The sequence below is a fragment of the Plecotus auritus genome, assembly GCF_963455305.1.
Source record: "Plecotus auritus genome assembly, chromosome: 4".
Taxonomy (NCBI): Eukaryota; Metazoa; Chordata; class Mammalia; order Chiroptera; family Vespertilionidae; genus Plecotus; species Plecotus auritus.
Window position 1 is genome coordinate 50,602,464 of NC_137775.1, and position 25,332 is coordinate 50,627,795.

A 25,332-nucleotide genomic window follows, 5' to 3' on the forward strand; every position below is an offset into this window, starting at 1 on the left:
TAAATGAATCTCTTTAAGTCAAAGTAGTAACTGAATTTTCAAAATTAATAACCATATATCAGGCATACAATAACATTTAGCCTTTATGTGGATAAATAACAAAGTCAGTATTAAATTTAAATTTAATTTGAAGTACATTTTAAAAAAGAGAACTATCTGAGCCAAAAAACTCTTTTGCTTGTGGCTAGATCAATTTTTAATTTTGAAATTGTAGATATTTAGAAAAATAACTGAAATTTTGCTGGTTGTAAATAAAGTAGCTCTGTATATGAGACATGAGGGTGTTGACCTTAATTCAAAATTTAGCTATAGATTTTAAGCACTGTTTCTGTACGCACTATAGAGTTTAAGTGCAGTAGCAGGATTTAAATTGATTAACTGATTAGTTTGAAAAAGCACAAAGTTATGAACTTAGTACGTTTTTCAGGTAGCTTGTTACTTTTGCTGTTTTGAGGGAAGATCAATTTTCTAAAGGATGTCAGAGCTAATATATCATTATGCCCAAAGGAAAAAATAACAAAGCACCTCCCAAATTAAAAAAAGAAAGTTTTTTTTTGGTGTAACTCAGATGCACAGATTCCAAAAGTATGTACAATTAAAGATATCTACTTTGTAAATGCTACATATCTCAAATAGAAAAATTATGGTGTGATGAATACTATCTTTTCATTTGTTGATCAGACATTTAAAAAACCACTGCATAAATAGAAAGGAATACATTTTTATATCTAAGATATAACATTTAATTTATGCTTTTATTAGATGAAAATTACTCCATATAACAAAATAGTCATCTTTTAATTACATACTCTTAAAACAAAATGTTAACATGCAACTTATATACACAATAATAGCAGTTTTGACAGTACAGGTCCTTAAGGGGAGCAATGAAAGAAATAATTGGTTTCTATAGTCAAAACAATTGGATTAAACCATAAAATAATTCAGTAGGATTCATGCATTGCATATATTACACTGCTTTTTCTTTTAATGGTTATTTTGGTTTATTAGATTAAAACCTATAGTTTTAAAATTAGGAAATCATCTTTATTCTTACTTACTTATGATCTAAACTGTTACTAGTCAAATGGTAAAGGCAGCTGTAATGAATACCTGAGAGTTTGAAAGCATTCCTCCCTAATAATAACAAAACTACCAGAGATAATTCCTCCTAATAACTTTTATTTAAAAAAGGAGAAAAACAACATGATATTCATCCTATATAATAAAAAGGTAATATGTAAATCGACCAAACGGTCACTATGACGCACACTGACAACCAGGGCAGACGCTTAATGCAGGAGCTGCCCCCCTGGTGGTCAGTGTGCTCCCACAAGGGGAGTGCCACTCAGCCACAAGCCGGGCTGACAGCTGGTGAGCACAGCGGGCTGGCCTCCACTGCAGCACTAAGCTGTCAGTCGGACATCCCCTGAGGGCTCCTGGACTGCTGCAGGGCACAGGCCAGGCTGAGGGACCATCCCCTTAACCCCTGAGTGCATGAATGTCGTGCACTGGGCCTCTAGTATAATTATAAAGTATTAAATCACTATGTAATCAGATTCCAAACATTCTTCGCTCAGTAACTTCCTGTAATGAAGTCAGAATCTGTCTTATCTTACTTTGGAATCTGACTGCTTGTTACTGGCTAGTAGGGTAATGTGTTGGGAACCACACTGAAGGTCAGAGTTAAACTGTGCTGTAGTAGGTTACCTATTTTGCCCTACGAGCAGGATAGGAAGTGGTGGTATCTGTGTTGAGGATATGCTAACCATGTTTATACACTCTCCTTTAATCTTAGAACTATTTTAAAAAAATTTATTTCCCACCATGGTTAATTCAAATATACAATATAAGCAATGACAAAAATTCCTCTGTAGGAGCTATTTCTCTAACCAATCTTTAATAAAACATGGAATGTTATAAAATATTATTAGTTAGGACATAGAGTTTATATCCATAATATATAGTGGTTAACTAGATATAAGCAAAAATATCCACAGGTTATATCCATGATTATTCCTATGAAGATGCTTGGTTATATCAATCATATAGTGATTTTTTCTTGTGATTTCCTATAGAAAGTGGATTATTACTATTATAATAATTTCCTGTGGCCTAATCATTTTTTGAGAAATGGCAAATTCTAAGTTATAAAAATGTTTTTACTTCAAAACTGCTGGTTAAAAATAAATTTCATACTATGATGGGCCATTTTATGATAAATTCCACTGCTAACTTGTTTGACTGTCTTTATACTTTAAAGATTTATATGCATTGTTTAATATTACCCTATTGCTTCTTTTCAATAAATAAGAAATAATATTCATGTAGTAACATATATATTAGACTTTTTACTACAGTTCTAGTTATAAATATTAACTATAATAATATATTTTATTCTCTAGTTTTTAAAATAAGGACATTCATTTTTAGCATACAGGTATTTGTCATAATATGACAAACAATTGACCACAAGTATTTTACCTGATAGGAACCATGAAAGTACATATAATTGGAATACTATTAACAATAACTTTAAAATATTGTCTTTGAAACGAAAATATTACTTCCATCATTAAGTCTTAATCAAATGTCAAACTTCAGGAATGAATTTAAGATATAAAGAAATTTTCATTTCTATGTCCCTAAAAAACTAAAATAAGCTAAGTAAATGTTCTCAATTACTTTTGGTAAAAGTAGCTTAATTTCATAAAAGGAGGCAATCTAAAAGTAGTATCAACTTTTTTCTTATCTAACAGTAGATTTCTGATTAAATTGAAAAAATATGAATAATAGAATAAGAAGTTAAAGACTAAAATGTTATCTCTAAAAACGATAACATTTTGGACATTATATCTATCCAAAATAATAAAAGCCTAATATGCTAAGTGTCTGGTTGTCCAGTTGGTCGTTCAACCAACCAAAGTGTAATATACTAATGATATGCTAAGGCCGCTCAACCGCTCACTATGACGTGCACTGATCATCAGGGGCAGATAGTCGACCGGTCGACCAGTCGCTATGACGTGCACTGACCACCAGGGGGAAGACGCTCCAACCAGTAGGTTAGCTTGCTGCTGGGGTCCGGCCGATTGGGACTGAGCACGATGGGCCAGACATACCCTGCAGCCCTCCTGCGGTCTCTCCCCAGCTGGCCAACCTCCCACGTCCCTCCCCAGCCCCAATGGTGCACTGCTGGGGTCCCTCGGACTGGCCTGCGCCCTCTCGCAATCCGGGACCCCCTCAGGAGATGTCGGAGAGCCAGTTTCAGTTCAATCCCGCAGGCCAGGCTGAGGGATCCCACTGGTGCACGAATTCGTGCACCAGGCCTCAAGTATATAATAAATGTGAAACAACTATGTTTTCTTAATTGAGAAGCAATCATTAACTTTTATAAAAAACTTTCTATAACTTCTAAAATCTGGAATTCAGCATTATAAAGCAGAAACATTACACATGTAAAACATCTAGCATGCTCTAGGTAACCAAAAATCTGCGAATGATAATACATATTGTGCTGCAGAAAGCAGGCCTTCCAAATGCAATATGGTTCAAAGTAAGGTTTAAGATATATGATTTTAGTTTTGTAAGAATTATTATTAAAGAGTTATCCAGAATATAAACACTAATACCATAAAGTTTATTGAATTATTGAAAAAACTTAGAGATGAAACAAGTACATTAACAAATACACAATCCTATTTCTTTGGGCCTAGAATACAGTAGGATAGAAAGAACTGTGTGCTAATTATTTTATGTAATAAGCATTTATCTTGTAAAATAAAACTTAAACTGCTATGAAAGCAGCATTTCAATTTTAGTCAGAAATTTAGCAGAAGATGGCACAGGGAATTTTTTTGCACAATTTTCTCTCAGGCATTTTCTCAGTATAGCATTGTGAACGGTGGTGATGGTAACATTACTACCTTTAAAAAAGTACAAGTTACTGTAAGAAAATAGTAACAATGCATACTGATTTTGACAGTGTTCGTTCCATAACTCAAAACAATAGACACTTACTGGAATTAGGTGTTCTCTATAATTATTAAACATTAAATAGTGCATTAAGATTAAGAAACAGGCTGCTGGTGCTCTAATGCATAAGTTGCTCTTTCCTTACTGTATTTTTCAGACCACTTGCGAGTTAGTTCCAGGTAAAGACTTGGTTTATGAGGCCGGTAATCCAGGTACACTCTTTTACTGGTTCGTTTGGGCACAGCTTTTTCAATCTGAGTTCCTTCATGCCACTCATTGAAAGATGTGATAGAAATTACACTAGGGTGCACTTGGAGTGCCAAATTCAGAGCAGTTTCATAATACTTCCCATTGATTCGGTTCCGAGTGTTTTGAGTGTTCCATGGACGGATGCTGGTATCTATGTATCCTGGGCCCACACTTGGGATAAACAGTAGTTGGAAGTGATCACAAAATAATTTTATTTTAGCCCAATTCTCATATGATGAGCCATAAGTAAAGCCATTTGTGGCAAAATACGTGTAAATTCCATTAAAACCACTTTGAAGGATATCATATTTATGCTTGTCTTCCACTAGAAGAGCAATAAACAATGCATCATAAGGAGAATTGCGAATGCTCCCAGACCCTGAGGTGGTTAACAGATTGGCCCATTGTTCAGGCTCTGTAATATAGGAATCATAGACATAAAACATAGGAAGAGAATTGCCGGTCTTAGTCTTGTACCTGTAAAAGGCCGGATGATTTCCGTATCTAGAATACAAACATAGGTAAAAGTGAAATGAACATTCACATTTCATTTGCCACAGATAATAATTATGTATGAAAATCAAGGTAATCAGAGTTTACACACATTGTTCACCTTCTTTGGGTAGTCAGTTATATAATGTAATTACTAAAAATGCATTTTAATTTTATTCATTAGGAAAGGAAATACTAGATATCAAGACATTACTAAACAATAAATTAATTTTTATATTGAGGTCTACAAATGATGACGAACGCCATGAAAAGTACATTTTCTACATGAATATATAGACTGCTTTTTTTTGTATCAATACTAATGGCCAACTGTTGCTGACAAGCTTCTTTGTCAGAGTATGGTATCTGTCAGACTATTATCAATAGTACTCATGAACAAAGTGAAACTGAATTAATAAATTCTTATAATCAGACTAAGTATAAATGAAAATATTAGATGCTGGGTCTACTGTTATAAAAGCAGTTCACACTTCATAATCTGAACCTTCTTTTAAAAAGACAAAACTCTATATCCATAAGATTTAAAGAATAATATAATTTTAAAATGTCAGTATGAAGAAATCACAAATAGCCTAAAATATATGTAAAATACTAAAGAGAAATCTTTAATTATTCATATAGAAAGTGAATTGTAAGGAACCTTAAATGTTCCTCAAAATGACTTCAATATTCACTACAAAATTAATTTATAAACACAGGAGAAACTCACTTGTCTATAATGTATTTGACATTTCTGTACATGTTTTGAACATCTCGATTGCTATACGGTTCAATGTGAAAAGCGACCTAAAACAAAAATATTGATTAAAGAAAAAATCATCTATGATGTAAATATAAAAGTATATCCTATGTTTTAAATTAATCCCATGATTTAAAAATCTTATTTAAAAAAATTAAGTTATTGAACATAGAAGTTACCAGAGAATTTTAATAATATTTACTAAGAGCTTTTTTCTATTAAATAATATGCTAAATATTTTATACATTTTACCTCAGTTAATTCTGACGATGTTATAAGGTAGTTACAATTACTATCTTCATTTTCTAAGGGAGGCAGATTTAAGAAAGGTGTTCTTACTAATCACACCCAGCCAGCTGAAGGCATTGAGGGCAATCTGACTTCAGAGCCCAAATGTTCAACCACTGTGGAATACTTCTTCCTGTATGTTAATTCCTGATAAAGAATAAATAGGGAGGGCTTGGCCGGGTAGTTCAGTTGGTTAGAGCATCATCCAAATACACCAATACTGTGGGTTGGATCCCAAGGTCAGGGCACATACAAGAATCACCCAATAAATGCGTAAGTAGAAAAACAAATCGATGTTTCTCTTGCTCAAATCAATAAATAAAAATTTAAAGAAATAATAAATCGGGATATATTCTATATTCAGATATAACTATTTTTTAAAGAAAGGTGCAAAAACAGTAACAAAAAGAACCCCAAAGCAAGCAAACGATAGTCAAGAAAAATCTGGATTCTTTTTTTCAGATGTGATCATTATGTGTACACTTAAATGGAAGTCAACAGCAAATGCCTTTAAATGACAAATTCTTCTATATAACTAAAGTAGAATTTTACAAAATAATGTATATTTAATTTATTCACTTGTACTGTAAAGGGCAATAATTTTTAGAATGCTCATTATTATTGACATGGTTTATATATTTCTACTATAATAGAAGCAGTAACCAAAAATATTTTTAAAATGCTGTGCACAGAAGACTCCATTTTTTAAAAATTGAGGTAACATTAATAACAAAAATTTCAGGTGTTCAACATTATAATTCAACATCTGTTATGTGATCCCCACAAAAAGTCTAGTTTCCAATTTCACCACATATTTGACCCCACTTTGCCCTACCGTTACTCCCTTCCCCTCTGGTAACATCAATCTGTTGTCTGAATCTGAGTTTTTGTTTTGTTTTTACATTTTGTTTTTTATCCTATATGACTGCAATCATATTCTTTATCTTTTTCTCTGACTGATTTTACTTAGTATCATACTCTTGAGACCCACTCATGTCATCACCAATGGCAATAATCATCTTTTTTATGGCTGAGTAATATTCCACTGTGTATATTTACCTCATCTTTTGATACACACTTCTTTTCATATCTTAGCTATTGTAAATAATATTGCAATGAACATAGGGATGCATATATCTTTTCAAATTAGTGTTTTCATTTCAGATGAATACCCAAAAGAGGAATTGCTGGATTATTTGGTAGTTCTACTCATTTTTTAAAAAACCTGCATACTGTTTTCCATAGTGGCTGCCCCAACTTACGTTACCACCAGCAGTGTACCAGGGTTCCCTTTCCTCCACATCCTCTCTAATATCTATCTGTCTTTTTAGTTACAGCCCTTTTAACACGTGTTAGTTGACATCTCATTGTGGTTTTGATTTGCACTTTCCTAATTAGTGAAGTTGAACATCTCTTCATGTGCCTATTGGCCATCTGAATGTCTTCCCTGGAAAAGTGTCTATTCAGACCCACTGCTCAATCTTTGTTTTGTTGTGGTGGTGGTGGTGCTGGTATGAGATTTTTATTTGGATATTAACCCCTTCTCCCATTTGATTGGTTGCTTTGTTGGCAGTTTCTTTAGCATAAAAGCTTTTCAGTTTGATGTAGTGCTATTTGTTTTTATTTCCCATGCCTTTGGAGTCAAATTCACACAAAAACATCACTAAGACTGATGTCCACTAAATTTAGTGCCTACTTTTCTTCTAGGTATTTTATTGTCTCAAGATCTTACATACAAGTCTTTAATCCATTTTAAGATAAATTTTGTGTATGATGAAAGATAATGTTCTAATTTCATTTTTTTGCACATGGTTGTCCAGTTTTCCCAGTACCACTTATGGAAAAGACTTTCTCCATTGTATAGTCTTGTCCTCTTTGTTCCAAATTAGTTGTCCTTATATTTGTGGGTCTATTTCTCGGCTCTCAACTCTTTTCCATTAGTATATAGGTCTGTCTTTCTGCCAATACCATACTGTTTAAATTACTATAGAGTATTGTAGTATAGTTTGAAATTGGAGAGTGTGATGCCTCATACTTTTTTTTCCCTGAGGATTGCTTTGGCTATTTGGGGTCTTTTGTGGTTCCATAAAAATTTTTAAGATATTTTGTTCGATTTCTGTGAAAAATGCCATTGGGATTTTAATAGGGATTGCATGGAATCTGTAGATTGCTTTAGGAAATATGGGAATTTTAACAATGTTAGTCTATTCCTCCAATCCATGAATGGAGCCATAATCTTTCCATTTTGGGACTTCTTCAGTTTCTTTCAACAATGGTTTGTAGGGTTCAGTGTGCAGGTCTTACCTTTCCTGTGTTAAGCTTATTGCTAGGTATTTTTCTCTTTCAGATACTTCATTGTTAGTATATGGAAATGCAACAGATTTTTGTATATTGATTTTGTACCTTGCAACATTACTGTATTCACTTACTACCCCTAATAGTCTTTTTGAGGTGAAGTCTTTAAGTTTTTCTCTATATAAAATCATGCCATATACAAATAGTGATGGTTTTACTTCTCTTTCCAATCTGGATGCCTTTTCTTTATTTTCCTTACATAATTGCTCTGTCTAGGACTGATAGTACTATGTTGAATAAAAGTGGTGAGAGTGGGCATCCTTGTCTTATTGGTGATCTTACAGAAAAAGCTTTCAATTTTTCATCACGAAGTATACTGTTAACTGTAGGTTTGTCATATATAGTCTTTATTATGCTATGGTACTTTCCTTATATACCCACTGTATTCACAGTTTTTATCTTAAACTAGAGGCCCAGTGCACAAAATTCGTGCATGGGGGAGGGGTGTCCCTCAGCCCGACCTGCACCCTCTCTAATCCAGGAGCTGTCAGGGGATGTCCTACTGACGGCTTAGGCCCACTCCCTGTGGTTCTCTGCTCTCTTCAGGGCCTGGCTGATAAAGCCCCCACACCCTGCTGTCCGCTCTCAGCGGCGAGGCTGAAAGGACTGGGGGACTCCAGCAGGGCTGAGGGGACTGGGTGCTGCCATCTTTTTGACAGTGTGACGGTCAATTTGCATATTCCCTCTTTATTAGATAGGATGACACACCAAATCCATAGCTACATGTGGAACCATTTCCTTTGACAAAAACAAACACCTAAAATCTGGTGGAGCAACTCCTTTATCTGCCAATCAAGAGGAAACCCACATTGGAGCAGGTAGGAAAGGCTGAGACAATAATCTCACAAACTCTTCCATGGAACAGTGACCCACAATTGGCAGAAAACTGGAAACCAGGAGCTTCAGGCAACATCAGGCAACCTAACTTTTAATACCAGCATCTGAGAGACAAACGCAAAGCATCTATATTTAACAACCAATGGGGCTTGTCACCAAGGGACTATGGTGAACTGAGAAATAGCTCTTAAAAGGGCTTAGGCACAGGCTCAACTGCCATGGTGCCCAGTGCAGAAGCAATCCTTGGAAAAGTACCCAGACTTTATGTGGGAAACAGGGTCCTGCTGGGATACTCTTGGAGAAAGGAGGCTGGTGGGCACCATCTTTCCATGTGCCCTCTGTCTTGCTAAAGCTGCTGGGTGCTGCCTTTTTTATTCTTCTCCCTTTCCTCTTTATTAGGTGGATATTGTCTTCACAGTGGATCCAGCCAGTAGTACTCCAAAGTGGTAATATCTCCCAGATAGGATCTTCTACACAGGTCTGGTGCTATGTGTTTCGTGGCTACCACCCAGCGCTATTACCCCTGATTGCCTGGCTCTAGAGGCCAGAGAAGTGGTGTTCTTGGGTCCCATGGGACTGTAGCAATCTTGTTAGACTACCACTCCCAGGGCATTGCAACAGCTAGATGAGTAAGGTACATCCCCAGTGTTTCTGAGAAAGAGGCCCATTTGCTTGTTCAGAAGATCTGGCCTGATGGGTACACATATACAAGGCTACTGCAGTGCTCTCAGGGAACAGAGGACAATGACTGCATTCACACAAGCTCACCATTATCTTCCAGAACAGAGCTTATATTCTCCACTGGTGGCCTGATTTTTGCAGCTGTTACCAGGGGATACCTCTACCTCACCTGGCTCTAGGTACCAGCTGACTTATGCTGTGGGTCCCACAGGACTGTAACTAACACATGAAGAGTCTTAAACAGCTACTACCCCTAGGGCACAACAGAGCCAGGGGCTCAGCATTTCTGTGAAAGAGGCCTATTACCTTATTATCACAGCTGTAGGCTGAGAAACAGGCATCTCATTTAGCACACATCTAAGAGTGACTGAAAACCTTTCCTGAGATGTTAGAGGCCAAGAATTACCTTCACACTCACTCTGCCGCATTCCAGACCACCAGCATCTCTTGGAGGGTAAGCTCTTACATGTGTCTGGTGACCTGGATTTGCGGCTACAGTCCAAGGGATAATCCTCAATTGCCTGGCTCTGGTAGTCAAGGGGGCTTGTGTTCTGGGTACCAAGGGAATATGACAATCGGAGAGACAGGTCTCGGCAGCCTACCACCAGGCACTACAGAGACAGAAGACTGAAACATATCCCTATCCTTACTGTGAATCAGGCCTACTTGCCTGGGACAAGTCTGGCACACATGTAGGGGCTACAGAAATGCTCTCAGGAAATGCATCTTGGTGCTCTCTCTCTACCCCACTATAGCTCACCAGTATTTCTCAGAAAGGAGCTTACACTTGACTAAAACACCAATTTCTAAGACCACTCAGGGGACAGCCTGGCTCTGGTGGCTGATGGGGCTTACACTTTTGGTCCCACAGAATGCATATATTTGCATTCTTCTAAAGCTGCTGCCCAAGGGTCTGGCTTACAAAAGCCTGAATCTAGGTGTTGAGACACTCTCCTATAAGGAATCAACTGGTCTTTGCACACCCTGAACTATTATGGATTATTAAAAATAAAATAGGCTGCTTAGATAAAAAAAGGTTTTAGCCTGGCCTGCATGGCTCAGTCATTGAACATCGACCTATGAACCAGGAGGCTGCAGTTCAATTCACAGTCAGGACACATGCCTAGGTTACAGGCTCCATCCCCAGTATGGAACGTGTAGGAGGCGGTCGATTGATGGTTCTCTCTCATCACTGTTGTTTCTCTCTCGCCCTTCCTCTCTGAAATCAATTAGAAAAATGGTTTTAAAAGGTTTTAGAGACAACCAAGGTCTAGATCACAGTGAGTGATAAGGTTAATCTCCTAAACCAGGAGTAGGGAACCTTTTTCCTGCCAAGAGCCATTTAGATATTTATAACATCACTTCACAGCCCATATAAAATTATCAACTTAGAAATTAGCCTGCTATATTTCGTCAAACATTAATTAACTCACCCCTAATGCCCTGACAGGGCCGGATGTTCCCCACCACTGTCCTAAACAAAGTAAAACCCTCAAGACTGGGAGAGATGGCTGTTTCATCTTATGCAAAGAAACAAACACAGAGTTAAGCAATTAAAGAAATACAGAAATATGCACCAGATAAAGACAAAATCTTGGGGAGGTACTAATAAAGAGTTCAAATTAATGACCACAAAGTTGCTTATAAACAAGGCTTGGGAGAAGAATGAGTGGACACAGTGAGAACTTCAATAAAGTGAAGAAAAATATAAGAAAGTACCAAACATAAGAAGTACCAAACAGAAGCTAAAGAATACAATAAGTAAATTGAGAAATGTACTAGACTGGTTTCAATAGAAGACAGAATAAACGTAAAGACAGTACAGAAAAAGTCACCCACCCAGTAAGAGTAACAGGAATGAAAAGAAAGTGAAGCTAGATTAAGAAACTTATCTAAAAAATCATTGCATTGCAAGAGTTCCAGGAAAAAAAAGAGAGGAGCTGCAAACTTCCCTAACCTGGGGAAGAAAACCTTCCAGATCAAAAAAGCCTAGAGGGTTCCAAATGAAATGAACCCAAAGAGACCCACAGCAAGACATATCAATTAAAAAGTCAGACAAGAAGATAATTTTAAAAGCAGTAAGAAAAAAACAAAAACAACTTGATATACAGAAGGGAATTTATACAATTTTTCAGCAGAAACTCTGCAGGCCAGAAGGGAGTGATATATTCAAAGTGCTGAAAGAAAAAAAACACTTTCCAAACAAGAATACTCAGCCCAGCAAAGATATGATTCAGAAATAAAGGAGAAATAAGTTTTCCAGACAAGCTAATGGAGTTCAGCGCCACAAAACCAACCTTACAAGGAAAAGTTAGACTTTAAGTTGAAAAGAAAGGGGGCTAAATAATAACAAGAAAACATCTGAAAGTATAAATCTTACTGGGAAAGGTAAATATATAGTAAAGGAAGTTGATCACTTATAATGCTGATAAAAAGATTGCAAGACAAAGGTAGTAAGAACAACTAAAATAGCTACTTTAGGGTAAACAAGATAAAACGATGTGAAATATGACAACCATGCAAATTGGAAGTATTAAAACTATTATTATTTGCAGATGGCATAAACTATATATAGTAAAAACACTAAGGATTCCACCAAATAAATATTAGAACTAATAAATTAATTCGTTACAGTGGCAGAAAACAAAATTAAAAATGCAATTCTTAATATTATACACCAAAGATTATCAGAAAGAGAAATTAACATTTACAATTGCATTAAGAAATTAAAATACCTAAGAATAAATTTATCCAAGGTGAAAAACCTATTACTCAAAAAATAAGACACTTAAAAAAATTGGAGGTACAAATAAATCAAACTATATACCACGCTCATGGACAGGAACAATTAACATCATTAAAATGCCCATACTACCCAAAGCAATCTATAAATTCAACTCAAAGTCTATCAAAATACCAATGATGTTTTTCACAAACCTATAACCATCTTAAAAAGCCATGAACAATAAACGCTATGTTGAGAAAAAAGAACACAGTTGGAAGTTCACACTATTTGATATCAAACTATACTACAAGGCTATATTAATCAAAACAACATGGCACTGGTTTAAAAACAGATACAAAGATCAATGGAACAGAACAGAAAGCCCAGAAATAAACCCTTACCAAAGATCAATCTATAACAAAGGAGACAAGAATATGCAGTGGGGTAAAGCCAGTCTCTTCAATAAAGGATGCTAGAAAAAATGAACAGAAACATATATATATATAAAAAAAGAAAGACCACATTTGGACTCCACACACAAGAAATAAACTAAAACTAAAAATAGATTAAAGTTTTAAATCTAAGATCTGAAGCCATAAAACAAATAGAAGAAAACACAGGCAATAAACTCTTTGACATTGCTTTTAGTCATACTTTTTTGGATATGTCTCCTTGGGCAAGGCAAAGGAAATAATATACAAATGAGAAACTATTAAACTAAAAAGTTTTGCATAACAAAAGAAACCATCAATAAAACAAGACAACCTACTCAATGGAGTAAGCTATTCACCAATAATATACCTGATAAGGTATCCAAAACATATAAGGAACTCATACAACTTAATACTAACAAAATAAAAAATGCAATTAAAAAATGGGCAGAGGACCTGAATAGACATTTCTCTAAGGAGGACATACACATGGCCAATTGACATATGAAAAGATGTTCAACATCACCAATCAGGGAAATGCAAATTAAAGCCACAATGAGATATCACCTCACACCTGTCAGAATGACTGTCATCAATAAACACATATAACAAGTATTAATGACAATATGGATTAAAGGGAACCCTTTAATTTGTAAGCTGTGTAAGATGATAAATGTGTTGTTTTAAACTGCCGAGTTTTGGGGTAATTTGTAATGCAGCAATAGGAAACGAGAAACGTTTTCCACATGAATAGTTCAAAATAATTGTTTTAAGATGTTCACCAAGGTGAGGAGAACAATTCATAAACACAGAGAATTTCAATAAACAGAAAATATAAGAAAGTATCAAACACAAATGATGGAGTTAAAGAATAAAATAATTGTACTGAAATATACAATGGCGGGGGGTGTTCAGTGGCAGACTAGAAAAAGCAGGAGAAAGACTCAGTGACAAGGCAGTGGTACTCATCCGATCACAGCAGCAAAAGAAAAATGAAAATGAGAGAACTTAAGGGACTTGTGGGACAGTATCAAAAAAGCCCAATATTTGCATTATAGGGATCCCTAAATAAAAGGGGTAGAAAACTTCCCTAATGGGAAGAACAGGCATCTAGTCCAGAAATCCCAGAGAGTTCCAAATAAAATGTACTGAAAGAGACTCCTAAGATACGTTATAAATAGTCAAAAGTTAAAGGAATCTTAAAAGAAGCAAAAGAAAAACATGGTATGTTATGTTCAAGGGAACCCCTGTAATATCAACAGATTTTTCAACAGAAATATTGTAGGTTAGAAAGGAGTGGCACAATATATTTAAAGCACTTTTAAAAGAAAATTTAGAAACTAGAATACTCTCTCTAGCAAAGTTATCCTTCAGAACTAAATGAGATTTTTCCATAAAAGTAAAAGTTAGAGAAGTTCATGATCAACCAGCCTTACCAAAAAATGTTAAAGGGACTTCCTTAGCTTAAAGAAAAAGGAGCTAATTTGGAATAGAAAAACATAAAAGTATAAATCTCACTGCTTAAAATATATATTAAAATTCAGAAAAATCTAATGTAAAAGTGATGAATTAATCACTTATAAAGCTAGTATTAAAGCAGAAATAGTAAAAATAACTACAATAATTTGTTATGGGAAACATAAAAACATGTAAATGTACAACTTTAGAATGCATTCAAATTTAATTTGTCATCAACAAAACACTAATACAAATATAAGTTGTTGTATGGAAGTCTCATGATAACCAAAAAAAAATCACCTATAGTATATACACATAAAATAAATAGAAAGAAATATAAGCCTACCTCTATAGAAAATCACCAAATCATAAAGGGAAGAAAACAAGAAAAGAAGCAAAGGAATTACAAAAAGCTATAAAACAATTAAATCAACAAGACCCCATACCTATCAATAACTACTTTAAGTATAAATAGATTAAATTCTGCAACTCCCCCCCCCCCCAAATAAACATAGAATGGCTGAATGGATTAAAAAAAAAAAAACGACAAAACCCACCTATATGCTACCTACAAACGTCTCACTTTACTAGGTAACTGGTTAACAGATTTTGTAATCAAAGAAAACACGGTAATTTCAAGAGAAACATCAACATTTCCCCATCTTTCAGGTAATTTGTGGATACCGTCCCAAAAGAATTTTTCTTGTTTTGAGGCAAACCATTCAGAGACCCAATTTTCCACTTCGTATGTTTTGAAGTGCTGCTCAGAAAGTGCGTGTGCCATCAATCGGAACAAGTAGTAATCTGATGGAGCAAGGTCTGGTGAATACAGTGGGTGGGTTAATACTTCCCAGGCAAGATCTTTTAAAGTGTCTTTAACTGTTTTTAAGTGTGTGATGGTGTGTCACCATGAAGCAAAATTACTTTGCCGTGTCTTCTGGAACATTCTGGTTGTTTAACCATCAAAGCATGGTTCAAATTGATTATTTCTTGTTGGTAGCAATCAGTATTAACGGTTTCACCTGGTTTTAGAGGCTCATAATACACCATACCTTTCTGATCCCACCAAACACAGAGCATTGTCTTCGTTCCAAAGCAATTTGGCCTTGCAGTCCATGTTGATGGTTGACCTGGATCAACCCATGATTTTGTGCATTTGGGATTCTCAAAATAAATCCACTTTTCATCGCCAGTCACAATTCGATGCAAAAAAGACTTTCTTTAGTGCCGTTGAAGCAACATTTTACTGATGACTTTTTGGTTTTCCATTTGTCTTTGGTTCAGTTGATGTGGCACCTATTTTCCTTCCTTTAAAATCTTTCCCATTATTTGTAAACGATCGGAAATTGTTTGCTGAGCAACGTTTAATCTTTCTGCAAGTTGTTTTTGAGTTTGACACGCATCTTCATCCAATAATGCTTGTAATTGTTGGTCTTCAAACTTTTTTGGTTGATCTGGACGTCTTTGTCTTTCACATCGAAATCATCACTTTTAAAGCGTTTAAACCAGCGTTCACAAGTATATTGAGATGGAGCATGTTCGCCATAAGCTTCCGAAAGTATTCAGCAGCACTTTTCTTCAAAATAAAGTAATGAATTAAAACTTCCCGCAAATGCTCTTTTTTGGCACAAAATTTGACATTTTTAAGAGTAAAAGTATCTACGATGTTAACACCCTCAGCAAATTTGACATTCGATGTTTTAAAGCTTGCTGTCAATACAACAAAATAGCATACATATCAAATCGCATATAAATCAACATGTGTAACTCCATCTATTGAAAAAAAATTTGCATTATTAACTGGTACACCTAGTATATGTAAGAACACATATAGCCTGAAAATGAGGGGATGAAAAAAAAAATGATATTCCATGCAAACAGAAACCAAAAGAAAGCATGGGTTGTTATGTTTATATCAGACAAAATAGGCATTAAGAAAAGTCTGTAAGTAATCAGAAACAAAGGATCAACACACAGGATGTCACAAAAGTAGGTTGATAATTGTGAGCATGTGAAACACAGAGTTTATTCTTGTATTATTATTTATTATTGTATTATTTTACATATGAACAACTGTAAACTTAGTATTTTTAAATATAAAAGATATTAGGTTAATGGAAGAGAATTATTTATTTTTTACTAGTGGCCCAGTGCACGAATTCATGCACATTGAAATTAGAAAAAATATTTTAATGTCCCTATTGCCCTTTCTCTATAATAGAAGTCTCAACCAAATTCATGATCGATAATGACAGATGGAAACACACGCGTGCAATTGGCGCCAGCAACAGCTTTATAAGTATCAAGCATGCGCACGTCAACTTAGCCTTTTATACATCTACTAGAGCCCCAGTGCATGAAAATTCATGCACTGGAGTGGGGAGGTCCCTCGGCCCGGCCTGCCCCCTCTCACAGTCCAGGAGCCCTCAGGGGCAGGAGGTGACCCAGCGATCGGGGGAAAGCAACGCTCCATCACACCTCTGCTGCTGCCACTGCCAGCAGCACAAGCCTCGGCCGGCCCTGGGCAGCTGGGAAGTGTCATGCGAGGCTTGCCTGTGCCTCAGGCTGGCCCTGGGCAGCTGGGCAGCACCATCCGAGGCTTGCCTGCACCTCGGGCTGACCCTGGGTGGTTGGGGGGCTGAAGGGTACTGGGGGACTCTGGAGGCAGGTGCGCTGTGCTCCTGGGCCCGCCTGGGGGTGGGCCCGGCCTTGCCACATGCCTGCCACCCTGGTGGGGCTAAGGGGACTGGGCACCACCATCTTGTGGCTGTGGGCACCACCATCTTTGAGGGCAGGGCAGCCAATTAGCATATTCCCTCCTTATTGGCTGTGGGCACTGCCATCTTTGAGGGTGGAGCAGTCAACATATTCCCTCCTTATTGGCTGTGGGCACCGCCATCTTTGAGGGTGGAGCAGTCAACATATTCCCTCCTTATTGGCTGTGGGCACCGCCATCTTTGAGTATGGGCAGTCAATTAGCATATTCCCTCATTGACTGTGGGCACCGCCATCTTTGCAACCATGTGAAGGTCTATTAGCATATTCCCTCTTTATTAGATAGGATAATAATAAAAGGTAATATGCGAATTAGAACGGACAGCCGAACAACCTTCCATACAAAGCCGGGGCTGCAATTGGCCTCTAGTATAGAATAAACTTGCTTAATTAGACCTGCTTTTTGATGTAGCTAAACTTTTTCCAGCCCACTGAAGCACCCCAACTTCTCTTTCAGGTAATTGTCAGCAACACAGCAGTAAATATCAACATGAAGCAGATTATTATTATAGATCACTCAAGGAGAACAAAGGGTAAAATACTTAACTGCAGCAGTGTTTGACTATACAGTGAGAAAACTTGAAGTCATTTTCAAGGTCCACCATTTCTTTTCAGTCGGGTCAAGTTTCTAAGCTTTCTAAATCTCCGTTTCCCGGCTAATGAAAAGAAAATAGGATTCCACCCAGTCTCCTACCTGCCTACTCCAGGACTTCTGTGAGGATCAAATGAGATGAGGCACGGGAAAATGCTTCACAGACATTTGGTTAAAGTGTAAATGTTTCCACCAGGCTATAAAGCAAGTCATGTTCCTAGGCTGAAGAAAGTGCAAGGAGGTTACTAGTAGTCGCTAGGGAGAGGAAGCTGGGCGTTGCTACGTGACATCATTACCCGGCGCCCACAGCGACCATTTCCGGGCTGGCCATGGGTCTCGGCAGCGTCAGCTGCGATTTGTTGGGCTGTTGCTCCAGGGTGGTGGCGGGGTCTGTGTCTGATCAGTGCGTGTCATGGCAGCTCCTGCGTTGAGCGTCTGCCCCCTGGTGGTCAGTGCGCGTCATAGCAACACTTAGCATATTAGCCTTTTATATACTAGTATATAGATTGATTTCAGAGAGAGGGAGATAGAGATAGCCACATCAGTGATCAGAGAGAATCATTGATCGGCTGCTTCTTGCACGTCCCCCACTCGGAATCAAACTTGAAAACCGGGTATGTGCCCTGACCAGGAATCTAACCCTGACCTCCTGGTTCAGAGGTTGACCATTAACCACTGACCCACACCAGCTGGGTTGTAAACCTACTTTTTCCATACCCTGTATAAAGGTGTTAATCCAACAAGAGACTATATATAACATTTCTAAATATTTACTCAACCAATACAGGGAAACCTAAATATAAAAAGCAAATATTAACAAACTTAAAAGACTGAAGTAGGCAAAATTAAAATAATAGTAGTAGGATCAGTGGATAAATCATCCAGACAGAAAATAAAGACATGTTATATCAGACGCAATTAACAGAACCAAAAGAATTCAATCCAAAAGAATCAAAATATTCTTCTTGAGTGCACATGGAACATTCTTTTGGATACATCAAATGTTAGGCCACAAAACAAGTCTTAAAATTTTAAGAAGATTAAAATCATATCAAGCATATTTTGGGATCACAATGATATGAAACTAGAAATCAACGACAGGAAGAAAACTCAAGTATAGATTTAAAAATATGCTACTGTGCAATCCATTAGAAAAATAAGAAGAAAAATAAAAAAGTATCTTAAGAAAAATAATAAAAAAATATGGAACTATATCAACCTAAGAAGCTTCTTTCTGCACAGCAAAGGAACCATCAACAAAATAAAAGGCAACTTACCAAATGCGAGGAAATATTTGCAAATAATTTATCTATAAGGGGTTAATATTCAAAATATATAAAGAACTCATACAACACAATAGCAATAAAAACAAAAACACCAATCTGATTTAAAAATGGGTAGAGGTTCTGAATAGACTCGCCCCCCGCCCCCAAAGAAAAAATCCATATCCCAACAAATAAATGAAAAGACACTTTAATATCACTAATCATCAGGGAAATGCAAATCAAAGCCACAGAGAGATATCATCTCACATCTGTTAGAATTACTATAAAAAAGGGTGGAAATAAGAGTTTGCAAGGATATGGAGAAAAGGGACTATAAATTGGTGCAACCACTATGGTAAAAAGTAAGGAGTTTCTTCAGAAAAGTAAAAATAGAACTACTATATGAAGGAAACAGAAACACTAAGTGGAAAAAACATGGGATACTCAATGCATCATTCTTTACAACAACCAAGAAATGGAAACGATGTAGTGTCCATTAGCCAATGAATGGATAAAGAAAATGTGGTATATGTATTCAGCTATAAAAACAGAAGGAAATCTTGCAATTTGTTACAACATGGAAGGATGCTGATGGCATTATGCTAAGTAAAATAAGTCTGTCAGAGAAAGACAAATACCACACAATCTCACTTAAATGTGGAATCTTACACACACACACACAACCAACAACTCAGAGCTGCAGAGAACAGATCATAGTTTCCTGAGATGGGGGTGGAGCAAAATGTTTGAAGATGATGAAAGGTACAAACTTCCAGTCATAAAATTGTTAAGTCCTGGCATGTAAAGTAAAATATAGTAACTATAGTTAATAACTATAATAACTGCATTGCATATGTGAAAGTTACTAAGAAGTAGATCTTATAAATTCTCATCACAAAACAAGATATTGTTACTATGTATAATGATGGATATTAACTAGACTTATTGTGATGATCGTTTCAAATATATACATATGTTGTATTATAATGAACACCTGAAACAAATATAATGTCATATGTCATTTATATCTCAACAAAAATTTAAAATACATTAAATAAAGTACCTTTAGATTGTATTTGTGAGCTTTATCCAAAATAGTTGGTACCAAGTCATCAGTAGGTACTCCATTCTCATCATGTGAATCAGGTGGGTACCAAGAAAGGGCTAATACACCTAACAGAAAAGACCAAAAAGAATAAGAACAAAATGAACACAGAAACAAGAATGACTGCAGTTATTCTTTAAAAAAAAAAAAAAAAAGTGGGGGAGGGGCACAATAAGAATTAAAGTTTTAACAAAAAAGAAATATCTTACCTTAACATTGTTTTGTTACATTAGTTAGATACTACCTACGGCTATTAGATTACTTTGTATAATCAATTTTATGAACTCTTTATCAGGCATCAGTAACTTTGAATTAATAGGTTTTTATTTTTTAAAACAAATTTTAGGTTTACAGAAAAAAAGTACAGTATTCCATATATGTACTCCCTGTTTACCCAACCCCTCTCCATCCCATATAGTTTCTATTATTATTAGCATCTTGTTTTAGTGTGGTACATTTGTTAAAATTGATGAACTAATATTGATACATCATTATTAACTAAAGTCCACAGATTACACTAGGGTTCACTCTTGTGTTGTACAGTTCTATGGCTTTTGATAAATACATGTTGTGTGACCACTATTACAGTATCATCTAGATTAGTTTTACTGCTCTCAAAACTCTGTGTGCTCCACCTATTTATCCCTCTTTTCTCCCCCTCAACTCCCTGAACAATAATTGATCTGGTTACTGTTTTTATAGTTTTTCTTTTTCCAGAATGTCATATAGGTGAAATAAAAAAGTAACTTTTGTTCGGACTGGCTTCTCACACTTAGCAATATGCATTTAAGGTTCACTTATGTGTTTTTATGGATTTATTGTTCATTCTTTTTATTGCTAAACTAGAGCCCCGGTGCATGGATTCGAGCACCAGTGGGGTCCCTCGGCCTGGCCTGCGGGATTGGAAAAACCGGCTCTCTGACATCCCCTAAGGGGTCCTGGATTGTGAGAGGGTGCAGGCCAGGCCGAAGGACCCCACTGGTGCATGATCAGGGCCAGGGAGAGACCACGGGAGGGCTCCAGTGCATGTCCAGCTCATCTTACTCAGTCCCGATTGGTCAGACCCCAGCAGCAAGCTAACCTACCAGTTGCAGCATCTGCCCCCTGGTGGTCAGGACACGTCATAGCCACTGGTCGACTGTCTGCCCCCTGGTGGTCAGTGCACGTCATAGTGAGCGGTTGAGCAGCCTTAGCATATCATTAACATATTATGCTTTGGTTGAACGGACGACTGGACAACTGGACACTTAGTATATTAGGCTTTTATTAGATAGGATAGTATCCCATTGTAGAAATGTACCACATTTTATTCACCTTCTGAAGGACATCTTGGTTGCTTCAAGTTTGGGACAATTATGAATAAAGGTGCTAAGACTTGGGGAGGATATTCTTTGTTCTTCCTTATCCTGTTACTGTACTTCATTTTTTTACTGTATTCATTATCACCTCTATGTGCCTAATGCTATCCCATACTGTGCTTCACAATCCAATCTTATCTTTGTACAGTAAGTCTTCATTTAACGCAGATAGCCTGATTTAAGTCTGGAAAGTTCAACTTCCAGACACTCCAGGGGATAGCTGCATTGCCCTGCCAAGGAGATTAACATCCCTCCCTCCACCAGGTAGGAAGGACCAACTTTCCAGGGAACAAGCAGCACCTTCCTACAGAATACGAAGGTGGGGGAGGGAGAGGAAGAGAATCAGTAAAAGAGATTCTTATACTGAGGCATGTGCAGTAGCAGTCAGATGAGGAAGCAAAACTATTTGACCACTGCAGTAGGAGCCAAAATGGGACATAACAGCCTGGAAAAATCTGAGAAAAGGACTGGATAGGATAAGGGCACAGAACCCCAAAGACCAAGGAAAGGGATTGCATAGGGGGAGGAACCAGCACAAGCCTAGGAAAAATTAGAAAGAAGACTGGTTCGTTTGAAAGAAAGCTTATCCCTTCCCAAGCCCAAAGTAGTATGATCAAAGCTTATTAACAAATGCCAGGGGCTGGTTCCTTCACACCTTCTCTCTTCCCATTGCAGCCACACAAGTTAAGCACGGTGCTGATCAGGCCAGAGGGCAGCCAGGAGCAGAGACTATGTTGGACTACCGGAGCCCAAGGTGATGGCAGTACAGTTCTGGATCCTGACCCTCTTGGTGGGTTGTGTATCTGTGCTGACCAGGCCCCAGGCTTTCACAGCGAGATGAAGCTCAGCCACCTGGTCTTGGATGAGACATCGGGCACCTGGGGGCAGTCCTAGGTTTCCACTCCAAAAATACTGCCACTATTCACATCCCTATGCCTGAGTCTCCAAAATGCTTTTTTCACAACTTCGTGGAAGTATCCCATTTCCAATGGGAACACTATGGCATCTCGTCAATGTTATAACAAAAGACATAGAACAAACATTATTTGAGGACCTGCTGTATAGTGCAGAAGACTCACTCATGAGCTCTAAGTAAGTAGTATTCTAGGAACCAAGCCAATGATGATTGTAACCTGGACCATATACAATGGTAAATGAGTCCTTCATAGTCACCAGCTTCCTGTAAAACACACCAACCAGGTATCTTTTATAAGTAATACCAATTACTATGTATTTCTACCTTTCCAATTGCTTAATGAAAAGTAATACTCATTGAAATCCATTCTTAGAATATTAGTATGTTAAATGCAGATCATGTCATATTGATGGTGTCATCCCTCCAAAGAACTTATCAAAGGATGACCTTCAATATAACTGACACCCATTTTTCCCCCGTTAAGTTAAATAATGCATTGAAACAAGGTAATAGTTAAGAACACCAGGTATGAAATTGATAGACTTGGAGAATCAAGTCCCAGTTATGTTGACAGGTGTTTATTTTTATTTAAGTAATTGTACTTAAGTTTCCACATGTGTAAAATGGGAATAAATTCATAACCTAAAAATCTGTTTAAAAAATATAAATCAGCCCTGGCCAGTATGGCTCAATTGGTTGGAGTGTCATCCTATACACGGAAAGGTTGTGGGTTTGATTCCCATTCAGGGCATCCAGGCTGCAGGTTCCATCCCTGGCCAAGGTGCGTTTGAGAGGCAGCCAATCGAGGTCTCTCTCATATCAGTCAGTCTCTCTCTCTCTCTCCCTCTCTCCCTCCATACTGCCCCCCTTCCTCTCACTCTCTAAAATCAATTTAAAAAAAAACATATCCTGGGGTGAAGATTAAGGAAAAAAGATATATATGAAAACATGCATCACACAGAGTAAGCTCCCCCCCAAATTAATTACAAAAAACAATAACAAGAAAACAGTAAAATAGTAAATAAATTTGGATACCTTTAACTCCACAGAGCTTATGAAAGCTTCTCTTACATTATAGGAAACTTACATATAGTGCCCCTTTAAAATATCTCAAACATTTTTTCAAACTAAAGATTTATCCGAAAGAAAGGCAATTCCATTCCCAGACATAAACACTATTATCACTATACAGAATGACATGGAACATTACAAAGCACATAAAAATTAAAAGGCACATAAATAAGCAAGGAAAACAACTCACTGACAAGAGAAAGCAATCAATGAAACCAAATTCAGACAAGAAACAAATGCTGAAGTCATTAAACAGGAAGCATAAAATCACTATGATCACATGATAAAGGATCTAAAGGGAAAGATAGCCAATAGGTAAATTCAGGTGGAAAATAGCAGAGATAAAAATTATAAGAATCAAACAGAAATGCTGCAAATGAAAATCATATTAAGAGATGAAGAATATCTTCAACAGACTCATAAATAGACTCAACAGAAGTGAGGAAAGAGGTAATTCTGACAAGTCACAAAAAATTACCAAAATGAAATATAATGAGGAAAAATAATGGGTAAAAGAACACAAAACAACATACCCAATTGCTCTGGGATTAGTCAGACATAGGAGGACAAATAATGTGAGATATCTCTTATATGTGGATTCTAAAAAAAAAAAACAACAACAAAGAAAGCTCAAAGAAAAACAGAGTGGAATGGTGGTTACTAGCAGATGGAGAGTGGGGGATGGGGTATATGTTGTTAAGGGCACATACTTGCAACTACTATATAAATAAGACAACCTAGAGATCTAATATACAGTGAGTATAAACAAAACTATTATAAACATAAAACTTGCTAGGAGACTAGATCTTAATTGTTCCTATCACTAGAATAAATAATAATTATGTGATGTGATAGAGAGGTAACTAATGCAACAATGGCAAGCATACTGCAATGTAAATGTATCAAATCAATATGCTATAAACCTTAAATTTACCAAATATTAAATGCAATTATATCTCAATTAAAAATGATTAGTATAATTCAATATTTAACTAATAAGGAAATAAATTCTTTATTTACCAATGGGTTATAATGCCTTTTTTTTTTTTTACTATCAAGTTGTTTTTTAATTTTGTCCTGCAGAAAATCTACCAAAGAAATATTTGCATCAATACTGAAATTGTCAAAATTTAAGATAATTCGGGAAGAGATTAACCAATGAATTTATATGCATATAAGCATAGCCCATGGATAGACAACAGTGCAGGGAAGACCTGGGGAGGGGTGGGAGCAGGGTGGAGAGGGTTAATGGGGGAGGAAGGTGAACATCTGTTATACTGTCAAAAATAATTGTTGCCAACAACTGGGAAGATTTTAAAAATTTAAAATTGTATTGTTGACAATGTTTTATTTGAAAGGACTCATGTTCATACATATTATGTAGTAATATATAATTTACAGGGGGAATGGTCTTCATAAACTTTGGATAGGCTTAGAACTAAATATGAACTGAAACTTTTTCTTAATCATAATTAAACTATAACATATGCAATATGCCATTTACATATTGCTCACATATAAACAGTCATGCATCTGATCGAAGAGAAAAAGAGCCTCACTGTATACAGTTCAGTTTGCATTAAGAAAACTAAAACTACCATGAATATCCTTTTTTTTTCCTGTCAATCAAGCATGGCTTTTATAGCCACAAACACATCAACCTTGAAATAAAAAAGAATTGAATGTAATACAAATTCTTTGTAGAAAATAGGAAAAAGTCATTTGAAAGGTCTTCCCCCAAAAAGTAAATTGTAAATAGATACGGACACATACACATGCACTAGTTAATACTATGTGAATTTACCAATCCTATTTTGTCATAATTTATGTCATAGAACATAGAAATTAGAGCTATAAGTATATACTATAAACTTAGATTTGTAAATGTTGCAACAATCGTAAAATAAAATGGATTATATGTAATAAACCAAAGGAGAATATAAAACAGCAAAAACATATTCAATATAAGAGAAGGAAGAAGCGGGGGGGGGGGGGGGGG

The 25,332-nt window shown here is 36.4% G+C and overlaps 1 protein-coding gene across 2 annotated transcripts in view; it reads right to left on the reverse strand.

Annotated features, from left to right (window-relative positions):
• Positions 1-730: 730 nt before the first annotated feature.
• The window catches only part of MANEA (mannosidase endo-alpha), a 45,490-nt gene continuing 20,888 nt past the window's right edge, over positions 731-25,332 (reverse strand). For both annotated transcript variants that reach the window (XM_080663576.1, XM_080663577.1), the window contains 3 exons: positions 19,947-20,056; positions 5,447-5,523; positions 731-4,728 (listed from right to left, as the gene is read on the reverse strand). In XM_080663576.1, the coding sequence (XP_080519702.1) occupies positions 4,071-4,728; positions 5,447-5,523; positions 19,947-20,056 (845 nt within the window). In that variant the 3' untranslated portion in view covers positions 731-4,070. The remainder of the gene's footprint in view (positions 4,729-5,446; positions 5,524-19,946; positions 20,057-25,332) is intronic.